A 20315-nucleotide genomic window follows, 5' to 3' on the forward strand; every position below is an offset into this window, starting at 1 on the left:
GACTAGGTACAACGAAATAATGACTTAACCTAACCTAACCTAAATAGATTCCACATAAATTAATGTTTCATTTTTTGCCTGGCTGTTCTGTTTTTAAGAATTTATAAAATAGCGTCCACCAAAATTCACCCTCACCAAAGTGGAATATATCAACAACTGAAGCAATTTGGTATCACCCTCCCAATTGGCATTACCAGTGGCAGGTTGGTTCTGCACCTTGGGAGAATAAACAACCAATGCTCCCTATTTCTAAGATAGTTAGCCATGCGTCTGTCTCATTGGGTCCATCAATTGTCTCTTTAGTACGACCTGTTTTGTATTCTACATCCTGCCGCTATGTGAGTAAAAGAAAATAAACTATACTGCGAAATATTACAAGGTGGTTTTGACGAAGAATGGTTTTGTATATAAACGAAATCGTTGATTGCATAAAATCTAAATGTATACATAGTTTTTCTGTGCGATATAATTTAATAGACAAATAAATAAAATCACTTTGTACCCAATAAAATGTATATAAGAGCAAACTACACTGGAAAAGCAAAAAAAAAACATTTTAAGATTATTTTCTGTATATCAAGAGTGAATAATGGAAAATAAGGTTCTTTTTTTTGATTGAGATAGAATTTTTTCATTCTTTATTTAGTTATCAAATTCAAATATTTTTATAAATATTCAGATGTTTTTATAAAAACCATCTCAAACGAAATATCAAACATTTGGGTCTAAATATCGGAGAAATTAAAACGGTTTTTATACGTACCGATAATATTATATCGCTGTATTGTTTTCCGATTCAGTTTAAAGCAGTTCAGTGGCGTACCCAGGATTTATTATTGGGGGGCAAGTAGGAGGGTTAAATATAGTTTTCATGCAAATGAAAAAAAAAACATTTAGTAGGATTTGAAAATTTTATTTATAGAACAAAATTTTCTTTTCTTTTTACAAAGCTCTTGAATTACTTCGGCCGTGGTTACTTTAATACATTGGACGCTAAAGACGCGCCCAGCGCGTAACGATTAAGGTGGTCATTCGGTAATTAGCATGTTATTTAAATGTAGTAATTAAAAAGTATTTATTTAGTCAGCAGTCAATGTGTTTTAATCTCTCTGTGTATATAAAATAAGGCCAGTCCATTTGATTTTGACTACGTCATGGTATGTCACCATGTACATCTTATAATGTTTGTTTTATGTATGTTTTTTTGTATATTTTATGTATGTTTTTAAAAGGCGTAAGGTTAAAACTTCAAAGGTCACTGACACATGTTGTGACGGGAAATGTTTCATATATTTTAAAAGATGGGGTAAATCGTTTTGTCGCATTTTGATATGGCATCAACAGCATTTCTGCATAGAGTGACTGCATTTGATTATTATCGAACTTTTTATACCATCATTTAAAATTGCAAGATTTGTAGAAGGCATATCACGGTCATAAAATTCGCACAACTCACGAAATTCTTGCAATGCACTTTCGGTTGGAGCATCTTTTCCGTTTGGTAGAATAGCTATAAACTGCTTCAGTACATCGCGATGTCGCATGAAACGTTCATTGAGCTGATTTAATATTTGGTCAATAAATGGAACTAAGATGGTTCTTCTGAAATACTCTTCTACTGAATCAGCTGGAACATTACACCTCAATGTTTGTTTCGATGTAGTTCGCCGCTTTTTTATTTCAACATTAAAGTTATTGGCTTTTGCACACGCTTCATCGCAATTGCCTAATTCAATCTGTGTGATGCACAATGAACATAATAAAACTTGTGGATATATGGCGGATATATGAGATTGGACACCATTAAACTTCCCGCTCATTGGTATGGCACCGTCGTAACCTTATCCATGGAAATATGACAAATCGATTCCATAATTATGGAAACTTTGTGGTGCTTGTTACAGGAACAAATTGAATGAATTGTTCACAAATTTTGTTGTTATTTTCATCGTATATGTATCTAATACACAAAGATGTGTAAATGCGAAATGTCACAAGTTTCGCCGGCAAGGATTGAAAAACATTTTTATTAAATTGGAGGCATAGTGGCGGTAACCGTTGATCGTGTCATCAGCGACTGGCGGATTGGAAGTAACTAACAGCAACCATGCTGGACATGTGCGCCTAGCATGCTAAACCATGACCTACTCAAATAATATCGGCTGTGCTACCCGCTTGGTCTAGAGCAGTGGTTCCTATTCGAAGTCACGGTGCACTTTTGATCGTAAGAAAAAAAGCGGTGCACCAAAATCAAACGGTCAGAAAACAAAGAAAAATACGCGGACATAACTTTTATTACAAATTAAACAGATTACATAACAGTCAAAAAAATATTGTAAATATATTAAAAATATTCTTTCAATAAACTGAAATGTTATGTTATAGCAGGAATAATTCCCACGGCAATATTTTCGTTCAGTGAAGGAAACATATCTTCTTTATTTTTCCCTATTATACGAGTTATTTATTTCGAAATCCTATCAATTTGTCAGTAGATTTAAAAAAAATCGTCTTTTCCTTGAATGCTTGTGTTAATGTTATTTAAGTACTTAATTAAAAGTATCTGCTATATATGCCATTTTAGCACACCAATCATCATCATTCTGAAGACGTTTTACAAAATACCAAGTACATAGTTGATAGCAGCATTTTCTATTGTATCGAATCTGTATAAAACACTCAGTAGGAGAAAGCAATTCAGTCAGTCAGTTATCAAAGATTTAACCGTAAGGTTATCGTTCAGCTTCGCCCAATCGATTTCGTAAATCTGTCAGAACGCATAATCGTGATTTCACCCATCTAAATTATAATCTGTAAACGTACCTGTAATAATTATTTGGTAGGAGATAATAAAACCAGAGTTCATTTCATTCACGCATCAATCTTTTTATTATTAGAGTCAAACCAACCTATCCTGCATGTTCCTTATTTCATCTCCCTCCGATATATGTAGTTGTTTTTATTGAACTAATACTATAATTTGTAGATGGTATTGGTTAGTTTTGAAAATACGTATGACGGACAAAGTTTAGTGTGTACTATTTATGGCGGATCTTAACAGCCTACCTCCACCCTTCGCGACTGTTAGCTACTAAATATAATATGATCGTATTATGAATGTTATATTCAAAATAAAACACTGCAAATGACATGCTAATTTACCCCGTATCAAATGTTTTATGGTACTTAATAAAATAAACAAAAGCTTATTGCGACCGACGTATTACCGCTTAGTTGTGTAAAATGTTACAATTCGCCTCTTTTTAACCCGTCCAAAGCATAACACTTTTGGACTTCATCAGCGCGAATGTCCGTCAGGGACGGTGTCAAAATAATAATTCCTCCAACGGCGAAACTCTGACAGACCTCGAGCTTTGTGTTGTTTGAAATTTGCGGGAAATTTGAAAAAATATTCTAAAATGTTTATGGCAACATTTGAGTGGGATACTAAAATGTTAAGATGTTACACAAAAAGCCGAGCTCATTTTAGAGATGATAAAATTATGCTCTCATGAAAGAAAAACATAATTTTACAAACGCATTTTATTTGAACTAAGTACCTGCTGCTTTATTTAACAGTCTAATGCTTCAAATACACTCTATGACGATTCGTCACATATATGTCGAAAAACCCGTTTCTTATGTTGGCGTCCTGCGTCATAGGGTGTCACAGAGTGTAAATACGATGTCATAGCTGTCATACAATATGTATGTATAAATGTCGGAATGGCATAGATTTGATCATAGACACTAAATCGCTCTTAGCATATATGTGCCCGATCGTCATATAGTCTATTTGAACCTTAACCACTGATGTTTGTCATTCAAAATACATTAAGCATATATATGCAATCAGTAGCATCATCTTAAATTTACACACCAGCGCTTGAAATGGAAAATTTTACGAACCGGAGAGCCAAATAATTTTCAGAAAATATTAACTTAGCTGACTAACAACCGAAGTATTATTGTTTATGTTCATATTTATAACATATACAATAATACTAAGCGGAAATGACAAGTCAATAAATCAGTCGCATTCTAGACATTAAACTGTATAGTCAGATATTCACTTGCGACTCCATGAATCAATGAACTCAATCAAATTTCATAATATAAAATCCTACGTAATCAACCTTCAATATCAATGTATCTTTATTCGTAATGCCGTGTATAATGCAAAATGTTTCCACCAGAATATAAAACAGACAATGTCAACGCTGTGTTTCATTTCGATTGTACCCCAAACATAATATCATCACACGCACGACGCAACCTTCTACATACAATTAATATATGTTGGATCTTACAACCGAACAACGCAAGATCATACATCTATATTATATTACTATTATATATCTACCAGAGGCACCTGGCGGAAAAATACGAAGATTGCAATTTGAGACATTTTTTTGATAATTTACAATTTCAACTGTATTTATAAATATTATGTACTTATCTGAAAACATTAAAAAGAAAAATATTTTTTACTTTAAGTCTAAAATAAGCTTACAATTCTAAAAAAATGTTATAAAATTTGAATTTGTCATAGGACCCCATCTTATTATTACACATATTTTATGGTCATATTTATTATTAAAATTTAGTTTATAGAAACGTATAACCGTGTTAACGAGTTAGAATAGCTCTGTAGTATTAATAATTACAAGACTTTTTATATACAACGTTTTTAAATTTTCTGTTGAACCATATAAACTTGACTTGACTAGCTTAAACGATTAAAAAAATGTACTTGATATGTCATATTGATTTCCATAGTAACGCACGTATAAATTGTTAATTTAGTTGCTAGGACCCCAGACCCCTAGCAACCAATAATGGTGTCGAAATAATTTTTCACACAAAACAGAATTAACTGAAAATGAATTCAATTCTACTTAAAGATGGCTAAAAGTATTTAAAAAAAATGTATTGGCATCGTGTTCCGATATATTCTAAAAGTTTCAAATGTCTAGCTAGTCGGGAAGTTAGTTAAAAATCGATTGCAAGATTTGTACCCGACAAATAAGAATACGAGCTAGGAAAAACGTTGTAAAAAATGAAATCACATCATAACAATATTATTTATATGTGTATACTTCGAAAACCTGAACAGAAGATGTTTGAATGAAAAGGGTTAAGTTTTTTGATTTTTTATTTATTATTAAATTAAATAGTTTCCCAACCCCTGTTTTAATCTAACAAAACCAGTCATCATTAAATTGTGTTGATATAGGTACTCGTTCTTTAATATCTTATTTTGATTTCCAAAACTTACAATGTAAACGAAACTCACAATGTCTGGCGGATTTCGTGAGCGGCGAAACTTATATGGATTGACGATATGTTTGATAACCTTAACAACACACTCGCTCGAACCGGTACGAGGCGGTTGAACCCCATCACTAACCAAATACTAAAAAAAGATAAATTAGTTTCATTCCTCAGGCACCATCAATTAATCTAAATCCGCGCTGATTAATACAACATATAACATTCCAAATGCATATATCTTCCAGGACGGTATGTCGCCTCACATCAGAATGTGAGATTAATCCGATGCTAAAATAATCCGCCGTCTTCCGTTTCGCCCGCATTGGGCGGCGGCAGGAAATCATGAGCCTTCCGTACGTGGACATAAGGCACACTTCCGCTTGGAAAAACGTCCTTCAGTACATTAATCATCCCTTTGTAAGAGAGGGCCAAATGTAGGTAATTAATGTTGGTTGAAACTTAACGTGCGGTCGGATTAAATTTATTTTTACTAAATATTCTAACTACCTTATTAGACTATCTTATATTTCTTCACTCATATTTTGCGGCGTTTATCACAATAATTATAGGCTGTTGCCAAGGACTTATTGTGCCATGTGATAATACATGTGTCCAGGATGACCGGTTTTTAAATTGGCCCCACGTTGGGCGCCAGTATTATATTTAATTATTTGATATAATATTTGATATAATATTTTAAGTGTATAAAAGGTTTGATTCGATAAAGAAATGTTCAATACTCGACGCACTCAGAAAACAAGGAATCCCTGGACGCTATATAAATATTTTCAATAATATATACAGTAGCGCAACAGCATCTGTAAATCTCCATAAACCATCGCGCAGATTTCCTATCAGCAAAGGAGTCCGACAAGGTGATACAATCTCACCTAAACTATTTACAGCTACCCTTGAAGACTTATTCAGGCAACTTGACTGGAATGACAAAGGGATCCCCATAAATGGAGAATACCTGAGTCATCTGCGCTTTGCCGATGACATAGTAATTTTCTCGCAAGACTCAGAAGACCTCCAAAGCAGAATGCAGGAACTCGCTGAAGTAAGCAACAAAGTAGGTTTGAAAATAAATGTAACAAAGACGAAAGTCATGTTCAACTGCTTTGCAGGCCAAAAAGAGATCCTCATCAATGGCACTCAGCTCGAACAGGTGAAAAGCTACATCTATCTGGGACAACAAGTATCTATAGATGGATGTATATTTGATGAAATTGTTCGCAGAGTAAAGCTAGGCTGGAGTGCTTTTGGCCGCCTGAATAATGTCTTCAAAAGTGACCTTCCACTGTGCCTAAAGCGCAAAGTGTTCAACCAGTGTGTGCTTCCCGTGATGACATATGCGTGTGAAACATGGACCCTAAGTAAAAGAGAGATCCAGAAACTTAGAGTAGCACAACGTGGTATGGAGAGGTGCATGCTGGGCATAACGCGAAAGGACAAAAAGAGGAATGAGTGGATAAGGAAGCAGACAAGGGTTTGCGATGTAATAGAGTTTATTAAAAGCCTTAAATGGAGATGGGCTGGACACATAGCTCGAAGAAGAGACAATCGTTGGACAAATCTAGTCATCCAGTGGTATCCAAGAAGTACAAAACGTCCACAAGGTAGACCTAGAGGCCGCTGGATCGATGAAATGATAAAGTTCTGCGGAAGTACGTGGCAACGCAATGCACAGGACCGAGAGAAGTGGAAGCAACTTGAAGAGGCCTTCATCCAGCAGTGGATAGATTCAGGCTGATGATGATAAAAGGTAAGGTGTTTGATTTAAAAAAATTGGATTATTAAGAGTGGATTGATGAATTGTGTGATAATGAGTAATTAGTAAAATGGGATAAATGTTATTAGGTATAGGGAAATTCGGAATTTGGAAGTAATTTGTGATATTTCTCGTCCCAGAGACGGGTGACCCGTTTGATTCACAAATATTAATAATGCATAATAATATGGGGAAAGTGATATTTGGATACTAAAGAAATTCGGGTGGATGGATGAAGACAATATTAGTCTATGGGTGAAGAATAATGGAAATGGACATAAGTAGTCGGAAAGAGGCTAGCTAGACAAAGGCAAGATCTCTAGGGCGGGAGTTCTTTGTTTCAATAAAACACTCCACCCGCGGCCGAGACCGTCAAAATAATTTCACTGATATTTTGCGGAATCTTGATAAATCAATCAATACTTGTATTTTTTTTTAAACTATGCCCGATAACAAAAAGATCATAATATATGGGCTTCTACAAAGGTGGAGGTTGTATAAACAGATTTTTTTGTTTATTTACAATAAATGGACAACATAATATTAAGTCCATACTCCGGATCCAAACACATATTGAAAAACAATATGCGAATTTTCCCGACGCGGGATTCGAGATTGGGATCCGCAACTGTATAGGACAGACGCGTAACCGCTCGGCCATATAGTGGGCGATAAATAATTAACGTTTCATAATTCTTGAGACTCAATAAAGTCGAAAAATCACAAACTCTTGTTTCTACCCATAATATATTTGAAGAATACTGCTACTAAAAAAACAATTCTCCTGATATTTCATAAATTCGTTTATTATTTTAAAAATCAAGGGTGCAATTATTTATCAGATGTTTTATAAGAATTTAAATGATATTTCACTATTATGCTAGTGGTGCGTATTTATCTTCTATAATCTAAATAATAAATTTAAAAAATCGATTGATATTGGATATTATATTATAAATATAAAATATTGATATATCCATCACTGTTCAAGTATGACAAACTACCTACCTACGTATTCACAGAGCGCCATAGACAAGCCTGACATATCGTCCGTTGGTAAATTTATGCCATTATAAAACACTTTATTGCGGGATTCAAAAGTGAGTTCCTTTTTGTATCGCAAGTGGCGCGGTATAAAGTAGTGCTTTGCATAATACTTAAAGCCATAGTAACATCACTTAGTTTTATTTATAGTGTTCTCGGCCATTCTTTGATGACATGCCACTGTGGAATTACAATAAAGAAAATCTTAGTTGCGGAATGTCAAGGCCGACCCTTGGAAAACCGTCGAAACTAATGTTTTCATTACTAACCCTGCATGTATTAAGTCCACTCAAGCTCTGTTCAAGGGCGGTTTTCCACGAATCGGAAGAGTCCATCCCTTCTTCAACGAATACCAACACCTTAAAAGGGTGGCTATTTTTTTCCATTTGAGTGGAAAAAAACTGTTTTTACATAAAATATTACTGCTCAATATGTAGTTTATCTCATAGGACTTTTTAAAATGTTATTATTAATAAATAATGGAACTAGGTAAAGTGTTGGAAATTCAATAAAATTAGCTAATGAGAAATATCACTGAATATAATCATCATCATCAGCCTGAATCTTTCCATTGTTAGATGAAAGCCTCTCCAAGCTGATTCCACTTCTCTCGGTCATGTGTGTTCCGTTGCCACGTACTTCTGCAGAAATTTATCATTTCATCGATCCAGCGGCCTCTAGGTCTACCTTGCGGACGTTTTGTACCTCTTGGCTATATATTATCTACTTAAAAAAAATAATTAAAAGATAGGAATACATTAAATTCACTAACTGAAAGTTTTAATAGTGAGTATATAATCTAATGTATCTACTACGGGTTTTTACAAACACTTCAAATTTCCAATATTAATTTTACACTTGCTTCTTTACTTAGGTTTTCAGTGTTCGAAATGGACCGGAGTGCACTGGAAAAAATGCTTTTCCGTTCGTGAATTATTAAACAGCAATTAAATAAAAAGTGTACTTATATTATACAAAAATTGTCTGAATCATAGTAAAAATATATATTTGTGACGTGTCGTAGTCACGATTAGGGAATCCAATCCCGAGCCAAAATTCTGATCCCGGGATTTCGGGATTACAATTTGACAATCCCGGGATCCCGGGACTGGTCCCGGGATTGGGATTTTTTTTCCATTGTTAATATAAAATTTTTATATTTACAAATAACATTGATAAAATCGGTCAAAAATAAATCTAATATAATTTATACTATTTAAGACATTTATTGTTAATATTGTATACGTTAAATCTTGGAAATACACAAGTTTAATGGAGTAAATAATATTGTAATATAAATAATAATGTGAATTTAATATGAGATTGCTATTTCTGATAGTAAAGACATAATGAATAGATCAGCGAGATTTAAAATAGTAAAGCAAATAATCATGGCGTACTTATGGCTTTTCCGCTTCATAAATCTAATTAGTCAGCCAAATATAAAACTGCAGTAAAACGTATGATATCATGGTGGAATTACTTTGTTAAAAGTGCGAAGCATTGTTTTTTTACCAATCTTTCTCATTTTTAATAATCTATGTGAAAAAATAAAATGAATCGGCAACCTACACATCAAACTTCATTCAAACTCAGTTTATTTCTAATGTAGTTATTTTGTATTAAAAGTATTTTTTCTGTTATATTTTCGATAAAAATTGATAAAAAAATCAATCCCGAAATCCCGAGATTATGTTTATCAATCCCGGGATTCATAGGTATCGAAAATAGCTTGGGATCCCGGGATCCCGAATCCCGGGATCCCGGGATTGGATTCCCTAGTCACGATGCATGCAGCGCTGACAACAATAGTTACATGCAACAAATTTAAAGATTGTTATTCAATTTGATCACATGCGCATCTATTATATACACAAGACTGCTATCGGCGGCTTTCAAGGGTAGTTTATCATATTTATGTATTGAGATATTATAATTGTTGCAATGAGTTAGCCGTCTAAACTGTCAAAACTGTATATCTCGCTCTAAAAGTTAACACAGCCAAGAGAGGGGCTACAATAATTACAACTAACTTAAGCCCATCGCTCCTTATATAGTATTGGGCTGTCGTTAATGGTATGTCACACTGTTTGAGATGTGTTGCCCTCACATGGACAGCATCCATCGTCTCTCAGTTTGAATCTATTATATGTCTGTACAAGAGGTTAATTTAAGATTTTATACTATAAAACTTTTATCTATTCGAGACCATTTCTGAACGAAAATATGGTTTGAAATAATGTGTTAATAAGATTAAATAATTGCAAGATAAAAAGAACTTTTTATATACAACGTTTTAAAATTTTCTGTTGAATCATATTATAATCTTAACTTGACTAGCTTAAACGATCAAAAAAAATGTACTTGACATGTCATATTGATTTCCATAGTAACGCACGTATATAATAATAATTTAGTTGCTCCCCTAGCAACCAATATTGGTGTCGAAATAACTTTTCATACAAAACAGAATTAACTGAAAATGAATTCAATTCTACTTAAAGATGGGTAAAAGTATTAAAAATATGCATTGGCACCGTGTTCTGATATATTCTAAAAGTTTCAAATGTCTAGCTAGTCGGGAAGTTAGTTAAAAATCGATTGCAAGATTTGTACCGGACAAATAAGAATATGAGCTAATGAAAACGTTGTAAAATGATATCCTAGATACCACTCACATATTATTATTATTATAACTTTATCACTTTTTTCAATTATGCCATACATTTCGGTCCACCAATTTTGAAACTGTCTGCCAGAATTACTACTGGTGAATATAGACCAAGTTTGTATTTCTTATTTGGTGCAGTAATTATTTTTTTTTGGGTAAAAATGAAATTGTTTGTTAATATATTAGGTAATTAGCTTGGTTCTTATCGCACAAATTGACACGATAATTGCTCCGATCAGATGAGGCATTCTCTCGCTAAAGTGATCTCAAGCAATGTTGATCGAACAAAATTAAAAGTTTGCGGCACGGCATCCCCCGCCGCCTGACGAGGTTAGTGCGGTAATATTATATTGCAAGATTTGTACCGGACAAATAAGAATACGAGCTAAGAAAAACGTTGTAAAATACCACCAATGTTCATGTGTAATTTTAATAAACTATTCCTTTTATTCAACGAATAAGACAAGATTAGAGAATGTAACATTCTATATAATACTGAATAAACATAATTTGAAAACATCTCATGCACATACAAACTAGAAAAAATCATTCAAAATCAAAATCAAAAAATCATTATTCAATAAGCATTTCATGTAACAACTACAAGTTAAAATAGTCGTAGTTCAATAAGATACCCGTAGCTTAATTGGAAAAGCATACTGGCGAGAATCCAGCTGATACAGGTACAAGTCCCACTGGGTTTTTTTTTTCTCCATTTTTTCTAGTGTATGCATAAGATGTTTTCAAATTATGTTTATGTGTAATATATGTTTTTCGGAACGCTTCTAGTGGGGACTGAACTACAAGAAAAAAACTAATAATTTGACCTTGCAAAAGTTAACAAAGGTCATCCCATCATTTAATGACGTCATTAGGCATAAAAGAAGGGCTGTGCGAGACCTTTCCGCTTTGTCCGAGGGTAATTATTCGCGCCATCCGTTTTATAGAAGCCCCCGTGAACATGATATCGTTTTCATAGCCCGGCCATGTGATATGGAAGGTATATTAAAAATGTCCTTCAAAAATATTATACACGCAAATAAATACACCTCTACGGCACTGTGTAACAAAGTATCCACTGTCAAGTGGAAATATTGGTTAATTTGTATTGTTACAGTCAAAGTTTCAATTAGGGATTCAGGACGATAGAATTATCATTACCGAAATAAAATAATCTAAAACATATATAAAACGCGTCTTTCACTAATTATTGTACTAAAATTTAAATTAACCTTTTTTACATATTATGATGACCATGTGGAAAGAAACATCATTGTTCACAAATATCGGAAAATGAGTACCTAGTTAATGATGCCATCTTATGAACAATTTTGTAAGCTATTAGGTAACATACTAAGAAAAAAAAAATAAAAAATCATTATCCAAATACTGACCTCAGAAAGAAATCATTGAAATTCAAAAGAATGATCATTATCACAAAGATTTGACAAAGAATATTTTATATTAAATTTAAAAAAAAATTAAAAATTGAGTTACTGCCAAAAGTTGATAAGTCTCGAAATCGTGTTATGGAGCACTTAATTGCTATTTGAAAGTTTGACATGCACTCTAAAATCAGGCACAATGTTAATTTCTTAATGCTTTATATTATTATGCATGTTCGATAAATCTATAATATCAGATGATCTTGATTTTTTCTGGCATACATATTTATATATGGACACATAATCCATTGTTAACTCTAAATAACTTACTAAATTATCGACTTACCAACTTTTGGTAACAACACCATGATTTATACATATTTATTTTTCTTTCCAAAACTATATATTTAATTAGAGAGAATTGTTGTCGTAATTAATATTAAACTGACATGTAAGATAAGTTTTAATTTTGAGCTTAATAAATAATATAACAAGAAAATTATAAAGTTTTTGTTAAAAATTTAATTAATGTTACAATGATCTTTCTTTCTGACCGCCGTTCATATTATTATGATGAAAATGACAAATGTGTCGCTAGATTTCAAAATCAGCCAAGTCCATAATAGGTGAATGGGAGAAAAACAGCTTTTTGTTTTCTCAAATATAATTCCGAGCATAGAATATTTAAAATTAATAAGTTCCACATTTCGATAATGCAAAAATGTTAGAAAGCAGTAGTTCTTCAGCAATTCACAAAAAAGTAAAAAATACCTAAAGGTGGACTTGGCTGATTTTGAAATAGTAAATTAGCGACACAAATACAAATTAATAATATAAAACCACGACATGGTAATAAGAAGAGTAAAAAAGTACCCTAATGGAAGTATACAGATAGAGCTAAGTAGATCCCATTTTTTTATTTTATTAAACAACGTCCACATGAACTCATTCTCACATAAGTGGAATATATCAATCATGGCCCCCACATCCTGAAGCGGGCCCTAAAGCTAGGCTCTTTGTCGGGCCCTTCTACCTATCGAAAAGGTTAAAGGTAATGTGACGCTCTATAATAGCGTTTTCCAAATGTCGTTCGAGGTAAAATTAAGGGTGTTTAGTGTATTTTATCACGTCTATCTTATTTAATATTTACATCCACATGAATTATGGAGTTATCAGTAATGACACAATTAAAAATTACATCACACAATCTAAATTCTATTCAACTCTAAATTCTATTCAATTCTAAAATATAACCATTATGAAAGGAAAATAGCAGGCGACTTTTTTTTTATTATTAGAGCAAATTTGTCGTGTGTGTGTTTATCTCACTTATTTGGTCGACTCGCCATGCCAGGCCCCCCCATGAGCCCGGGCCCCCAGGCTAAAGCCCTGTCAGCCCCCCCCCCTTGTGGGGGCCATGCTATCAATATCCGAAGTGATTTGATTGAACAGAGTTATTGACCTTATTCATTATTAATGGCAGGTTTATTTTTTAGAATTATTAATAACCATGTCCTTGCTTTTTCGTACAAGGTGATTTTTAGTAATTTCGAACAATCACAAACACCCAGGTTTTGAGAAAAACACATAAAAATTATGTCTTCACCGGGATCAAACCCAGAACTCTTGGGTGGAAGGCCAGCGCCTTAGGCACTACACCACGAGAGCCGCCCTTTTTAATGGCAGGTTAGTTCTGTTCCATATCCCTATCCATATTATCCATATCCATATTCCATATCCATGTTCCATATTAAACACTCTTTATTTATAAAATATTTATCAGGGACATAGGTCAATACTATTTTTTTTTAATTTTATAAGTTATTTTGTCATACATATGTCATACATTGAACATACATAATTCTGAAAACACTCATGAGAAAGCAGGTATTAAAAAGGTCAATATTTAAAAATTGTCGCAGTTAACCATGGCAGTCGTAGCATAGTGGTAATGCACAGGGCGCGATACCCAAGATACGCTGGTTCAATCCTGCCGAGTGTCTTACTATTTTCAAAAAAAAATTTTTTAGCTATATTTATTTTATACACGAGTGTTTTCAGAATTATGTATGTTCAATAATTAGAATGGTACATTCTTAAAATCCTGTGAATTATTCGTTGAATAAAAGAAATATTTAATCGTATAAAACGTTCAGAAACATACTATGAGTGTGCAGAGGTAATTATTTCACGAGACGACTTTGTAAATATGATAATACTATAAACGATGAGTTTATTCACCTCACATGAATCACCCCATATATGTTTTATGTTACCGCCGAGGGGTGAGTGGCTCATAATTAGCACTTTTTAATCGCGGACAGGGGTGTTGATGTAGGTATTCCGGGGGCACGTTAGAATGATGGGTAAGTAAATTATACATTATGACGTTAAATATGGATATTATTTGGTCATACAACTAGAAAACCTGTAGATGGGAGAAGATTACTTACAGTCAAATCATAAAATTACAAATGTGTATTGAAAAAAGTTAAATATTTTTTGCTGTTTTTGAACATACACTTACTACGACAATCGAGGGTTTGAAATTTAGTAGTATATTACCACAGAATACTCTATGTTATATCTTGGGGTGGACAATAGGGCGAAGACACTCACAGAAAGAATATTCAGAAAAATTTAGGAGCTTAGACAGGATAAAGTTACAAAAGTAGAGGCAGTTTCGAGGGTGAAAGGGGCCAAAGAAATGATCATAGATTGTTGAAATACTTCGGTTACATCAGGCGTATTCCCCAAAGATACCACATGCGTTGTATCATTCAAGAGAAGATTTTCGGAAGAAGACTATCCATCCCTGTTAAGAGCAGTGACAAGCAGAGAAAATATTACCCACATCAAATATCGGATATGGCACAGAAAGAAAAATAGACAAGACAAGGAAATGAAAACGTCATATGGAAAACTTTTAAATACTTGTGCAGAAATTAATAACAAAGAAGAGCAATACATTAACGACGCGCGTCTACGTACATATTATGTCAGGTTGAACGACAGCGTGAAAAGGCGTATTTACTCGAGTATTATCATTATGTAGGTCATTTAAGCTTTTGTCATTGTTTCTATGCGATAATAACACGGAGATAATCAGCGATCACCACTCAGGTTTTGTCGTATTTTCTGAAATAACTATAAGTAAATATTTATTTATTTAAAAGAAAAGACACTTTGAGCACATAGCAGATTATTAATTCAAGACGTTTAAAGTGTAGTGTGCACTATTTATGTCGTACATTAACAGCCTACCTCCACCCTTTGCCACTGGTAGGTACTAATTTGATAACCCTATATTAATTAGATATACACTAATAACTTGATTACGTCTGTATTACGTGGCGTGTAAGGCCTGAAAATATAACGGTGTCAGAAGTTTGCCGACCGCTTAATGCTCTGCAATTATTTTTTAAATACAAATTATATTAAAATGTTAACGTTGAAGAATTTTAAAGGCTGCGCAGGACATGTCCCAGGGTTTGTTAAAACGAGACTTTAAATATTATTATTGTATTTACTTAATGCCTTTTAGGTACATTAATTTTATTTGCAGCCGTTTTAGCTGAAGTGGTTATTTTAATTTAATTATTTCAGTTGAAAAGCTAACATTTTTTATCCATCATGCCATATTCCAGGGGTGGCTAACTTGTTTGTTACTGTGCTCGAATTTTTGTTGTTAATCATAATCATTAGTTAGCGGTTTTCTTGCCATATATGGCATTATTAAATATGGCTTTAAATCGCTTTTAACATGGAACATGTTTTACTCATGATCTCCGACGCAAAATCGTTACGAAAAATATATGTAAAATAACTATAGACGCGCAGCCCGCCCGCGGCCCGCGCCCCGCCTCGATTACTTACGCGCGCCGATTATTTTCATTTTACGTTTAGTAGCCTACATTCTGTGCGAAGTATTGTTCGTCTGTTATTATTACTTCTTTAGTTTTATTATTGTAATTACATAATTTTCAGAAAAGTAAAATTGTTTGAATCCTTTGGATTCGGTTACTTAAAAATAAATTTTCTTTCAAATTTGGACAACCAGCATTCAGAGAATCAGTGGGCAAAGCATGTTCCTTGTTTAATAATTTTAGCCGTCAGGGTTTAAGTAACCGTCATCTGAGGGGCCCAGGGGGCAGATCCCCCCCCCCGCGAGGCCCAATCATCTGAGGGGCTCATTTTTGTTTATCGCGACTAGCTGTAAAGCTTTTTTTAAATGTTGTTAATAATTTAATAAACTTACCGATCATAAGTTTTCATGTAAATAAATAAAGTGTGTAGCGGCGTGACTTCGAAAAGAGACCCGTAGATGGCACTGCCCATTGACTGGACGCCGTTAAGCGCCATGTAGACGGATGAGGATTTAACTCTATGTTAACTCCGTAATTTTTATGTCTCACAGTCTTAACGTCCTTCTTTAAGCACTACGGTGCATGGTTGTAGCATCATTCCCGTGCGGCTCCGTTTCAGGACAGAATGGGTACGTAAAATATCTTCTTTCAGACACGTTTATAGTGTAATGGAAGGCGGTCGTACATTTCCACGGCTGTACATACATGACAGGTGGTGGTGGGAACCTAGGTAGTCTTACAGCCTATTAGCTTAGTCTGATTAGCTCTGAAACTTTTGATCATACAGTCCCTCTATTTTTGAAACTAAGCACCTTACACTATCGAGATTCGTTTCTAGTAATAAACGTGGTTTCTAGTTGTCAAATGTGATACCTTATTGAACAGAACTAATTCTTTGGCAAGTTCATTTGGTTATTTGGTTGAGCGAGTCATCTTATCTTGTTAATCTATTTTCGTGTGCCATTTGAAATATTCTCCATTATAATTGATAAAATATATATGAACTGTGAATTTTTTTTTATCGATGCTCATAAAAAGATCTGCTTTAAGAATGCTCCAAAATATGGTAATTCTATTAATAATAATTTAAAAAAAATAGCCATATGTTATAACCGTTTTATAAATACAAAATAATGGCTAACGTTTACAACGCTCATTTATGGCGTTGATGAAATCTTAACAATTATTATTTGTACATACGTAAATAGTATTTAATTTATTACAATATAATATATTTTATTTTAATAAATTCAAATTTAAATTTATTTATTTACAAATGGGTGTAAACTTTACAAATTACAAATTTGAGACGTTTACAATATTACGTGAATAACAGAGAAATTGAAGCTATATTAGTAAATGAGTAAATACAAAAATTATGAAATCCATGGAAGTACGCTGAACGAGCTAAGTTAAGTAGACCATATTTTAAGAATTTATAAAATAACGTCTACCCATAAAAACTCATCTCACATAGGTGGAATATATAAATATCCAAAGCGATTTGGTTGAACACAGTTATTGCCCACTCAATTGGCATTACCAACGCCAGGTTTATTCTGCACCTTGGGAGAACAAACAAACGATGTTCTCGATTTATAGTATAGTTATATACACAACGGTCAACACTGCCAAGAAATATAATTGCCACATTCTACACATAATATGAAAACTTATTGATAAAATAAATAAGACAAAATGATTCAATTGACTCACCGTCAGTGTTGACTGCCGAAACATATGTCCAGTTGAATTTCCTGACAATATCCACTAGGACCTGCGCCTGGTAGTAGTCTGATGGCACGACCCTCAGGAATGAGCTGAAGCGAGCTTTGTCGGAGAGGTCACGAGATGTCGCTGAGTAGGCCACTTGGGGTATGCCGAACAGTTGCAGAAGGTTTTGGACCTGGGGGTAAAATACGATCATATATACCTACTAAAATCGTACGGGATATTTTCAGATAAAGTAAAATCAAACTACCAACTCTCTAGTACTGTTTTAGCATAGACTATAGATACATATAGACGCCATCCGTTGCATTGCTAAATGAAGCTACGTGCCGTGCGTTTGGTTTGTAGGCGAGCGAACGCATTCGCCTACAAATGTTCGAGACCATAGACCATTTCGCTAGTGCTCGCCCAAAGTGCTCGCACTAGACGCTCAGAATTAAAATATAATTTTCTATTTTTTTACGTTATATAGTATTTTTAAGCGGTCAAAATGCAACCAATTGGGTAAAGATATCCATAATTTAGGTTATTTTAAAGAAACACTAGGTCACTGATATTAAAATAAATAATAATATACAAATAAATTGTCACGAACATGTATCAACTTACCTATGAAACGTAATACCATCTTCTTGCTTATCAGTACGGCTACCATATTTTAATATAACACGCAGAACCACCTTTCCTATTTAATTAACTAAAAATATTTACCACTGACTTTATGTTTAACACAAAAAATAGCAAATTTAGCAACACGAACTCGCAGATTATCGACGTTGCGTGAAGCGATTCAGCACGATTTGCCGGCGATAGTTTTGGAAACTAACTAAAAAATAGGTAGACCTTTTATCTTACTCTAGCGCGTGTTGCAGAGATTATAAGGGTGCCGAATACTTTCTCACTCGCACTCATGCATCGTTTTTGTTCAGCCCTTGTGTTTTAGCCTTTCAGGACCAAGACACACGGCAACGCAAGTTCTAAAGTGGTCTTGTATGATTCAATACATTTGGAACCATGTAAGGCTTAAAATCTGTCGACGCAACTGCACTTGCGTTGTCGTGTGTCTTGACTCAAACTCGAGTGGTTATTTTCTAAAAAAATTGCCAGTATTGAACGATTATTCGTTTATCAATGTATAATTAATTTGAAAAAATCCTCATCTAAGTTAATCTAAATCCAAGGTCGAACTATATAAGTTTCACACCAAATTCTAATTTTAAAATAAAATAATATTTCAATATTCATGTCATACAAGATTTTTAAAACAACATTGACTGTCATTCTCATTACGCATGCGCACTAGCGAAAAGTGGGCAAGGCACATTACATAATTACTATATTTATTAATTGACAAAATATTTTTAATAGTGACAATAATATTCCCCTTCCATTTAAAATTAAATTCACCACCAAATAGAAAATTCCATATCACACCATATTTACTACAGTGGCATAATTTGGTGGAGGTTGGCTGTGGAGATCCGGCATAATTAGTGCACAATAAACTTTGTCAGTCATACTTATTTGTTTTCATTGAACTAAGAATACAAATCGCAGATGAAATACATTAGTTTTCAATTAAAAATTCAATAGAGCTCTGCCTAAAGTAAACCGCAGTAGATATTAGATAAAAAATATTCTTCTATCTATAAAATATCTAAAATAAAGCTTAAATCATACATCGTTTTAGATTTTTATCGATACAAAAATATTTGTATCTACTTATTATGGTTTGTTTTACAGAGTTTAATCAAATTCTAAAAATCTTCGTCTAATATTACCGCTTTTCAGGAGAGCCAAACCACACTCGTGTGTGGAAGTTAATAATTCAGAAGCATTGATTTGACTTTTGTCATTTATGCAATTGATATGTTTATATAATAATGGATATCTATCGTTAAACCGTCTTCCCCGGGGGCTTTCCCACTTTTCATGTAATTTAAAGCATGGGTTACTTCCCAGGATGTAATTTCGGGAGTATGGTCTTCCGAATTTCCATTTCTCTGAAGATCTAAGTCTATAGTCGTATTGTCAGTGTCATCACTGTAGAGATCGCTGTAGAACTCTTCAACTCGGCTTAACAAGTGTTCCCAATTTCTGACGATAGAACCATCTTTTGCTTTTAGTGCTGTGATTTGACGTTTTCCTATCGACAAGCATTGCTTGTTTTTGTTTAAATTTCTGCCTGCTTTCACAATTGCTTGTATGAGGCTTACATTGAATTTACGAAGGTCTTCTCTAATCTTCCTTCGGAGGGTTTTGCAAAGTGATGAAAACTCCATATCGTTTTGTGCCTGTCTATCGCTCTTGGTTTTCCTTTTCTGCTCCATAAGATTCAATGTTGCCTTCGAAAGCTTGGTGGAAGGTGTAACTTCTGAGCTTTTTACGCCTGTTTTTTCTGCACATTGTAGAATAATATTTGTTATATCCTCCGCGTTGGATAGGGAAACGGTTTCGTTCTCATCTAAGAAAGCCGATAGTGCATTTTTGAGTTCATTTTGGAATTCAGTATTGTTCTGCAGGTATACGCGAGCATTTGACTTCTTCTGCAGTTTGGATCTTTCTGATTTGAC

The 20315-nt window shown here is 33.8% G+C and overlaps 1 protein-coding gene across 1 annotated transcript in view; it reads right to left on the reverse strand.

The window, feature by feature from the left end:
• The window catches only part of LOC147075951 (metabotropic glutamate receptor 1-like), a 186056-nt gene that overhangs the window by 111536 nt on the left and 54205 nt on the right, over window positions 1-20315 (reverse strand). Inside the window, exon 3 of the mRNA XM_085942281.1 lies at window positions 17728-17917. Coding sequence (XP_085798407.1) covers window positions 17728-17917 — 190 coding nt within the window. The remainder of the gene's footprint in view (window positions 1-17727; window positions 17918-20315) is intronic.

The sequence above is a fragment of the Rhyacophila brunnea genome, unplaced genomic scaffold (assembly GCF_057557595.1).
Source record: "Rhyacophila brunnea isolate RB1 unplaced genomic scaffold, BYU_Rbru_1.0 scaffold_14, whole genome shotgun sequence".
NCBI classification, from domain to species: Eukaryota; Metazoa; Arthropoda; class Insecta; order Trichoptera; family Rhyacophilidae; genus Rhyacophila; species Rhyacophila brunnea.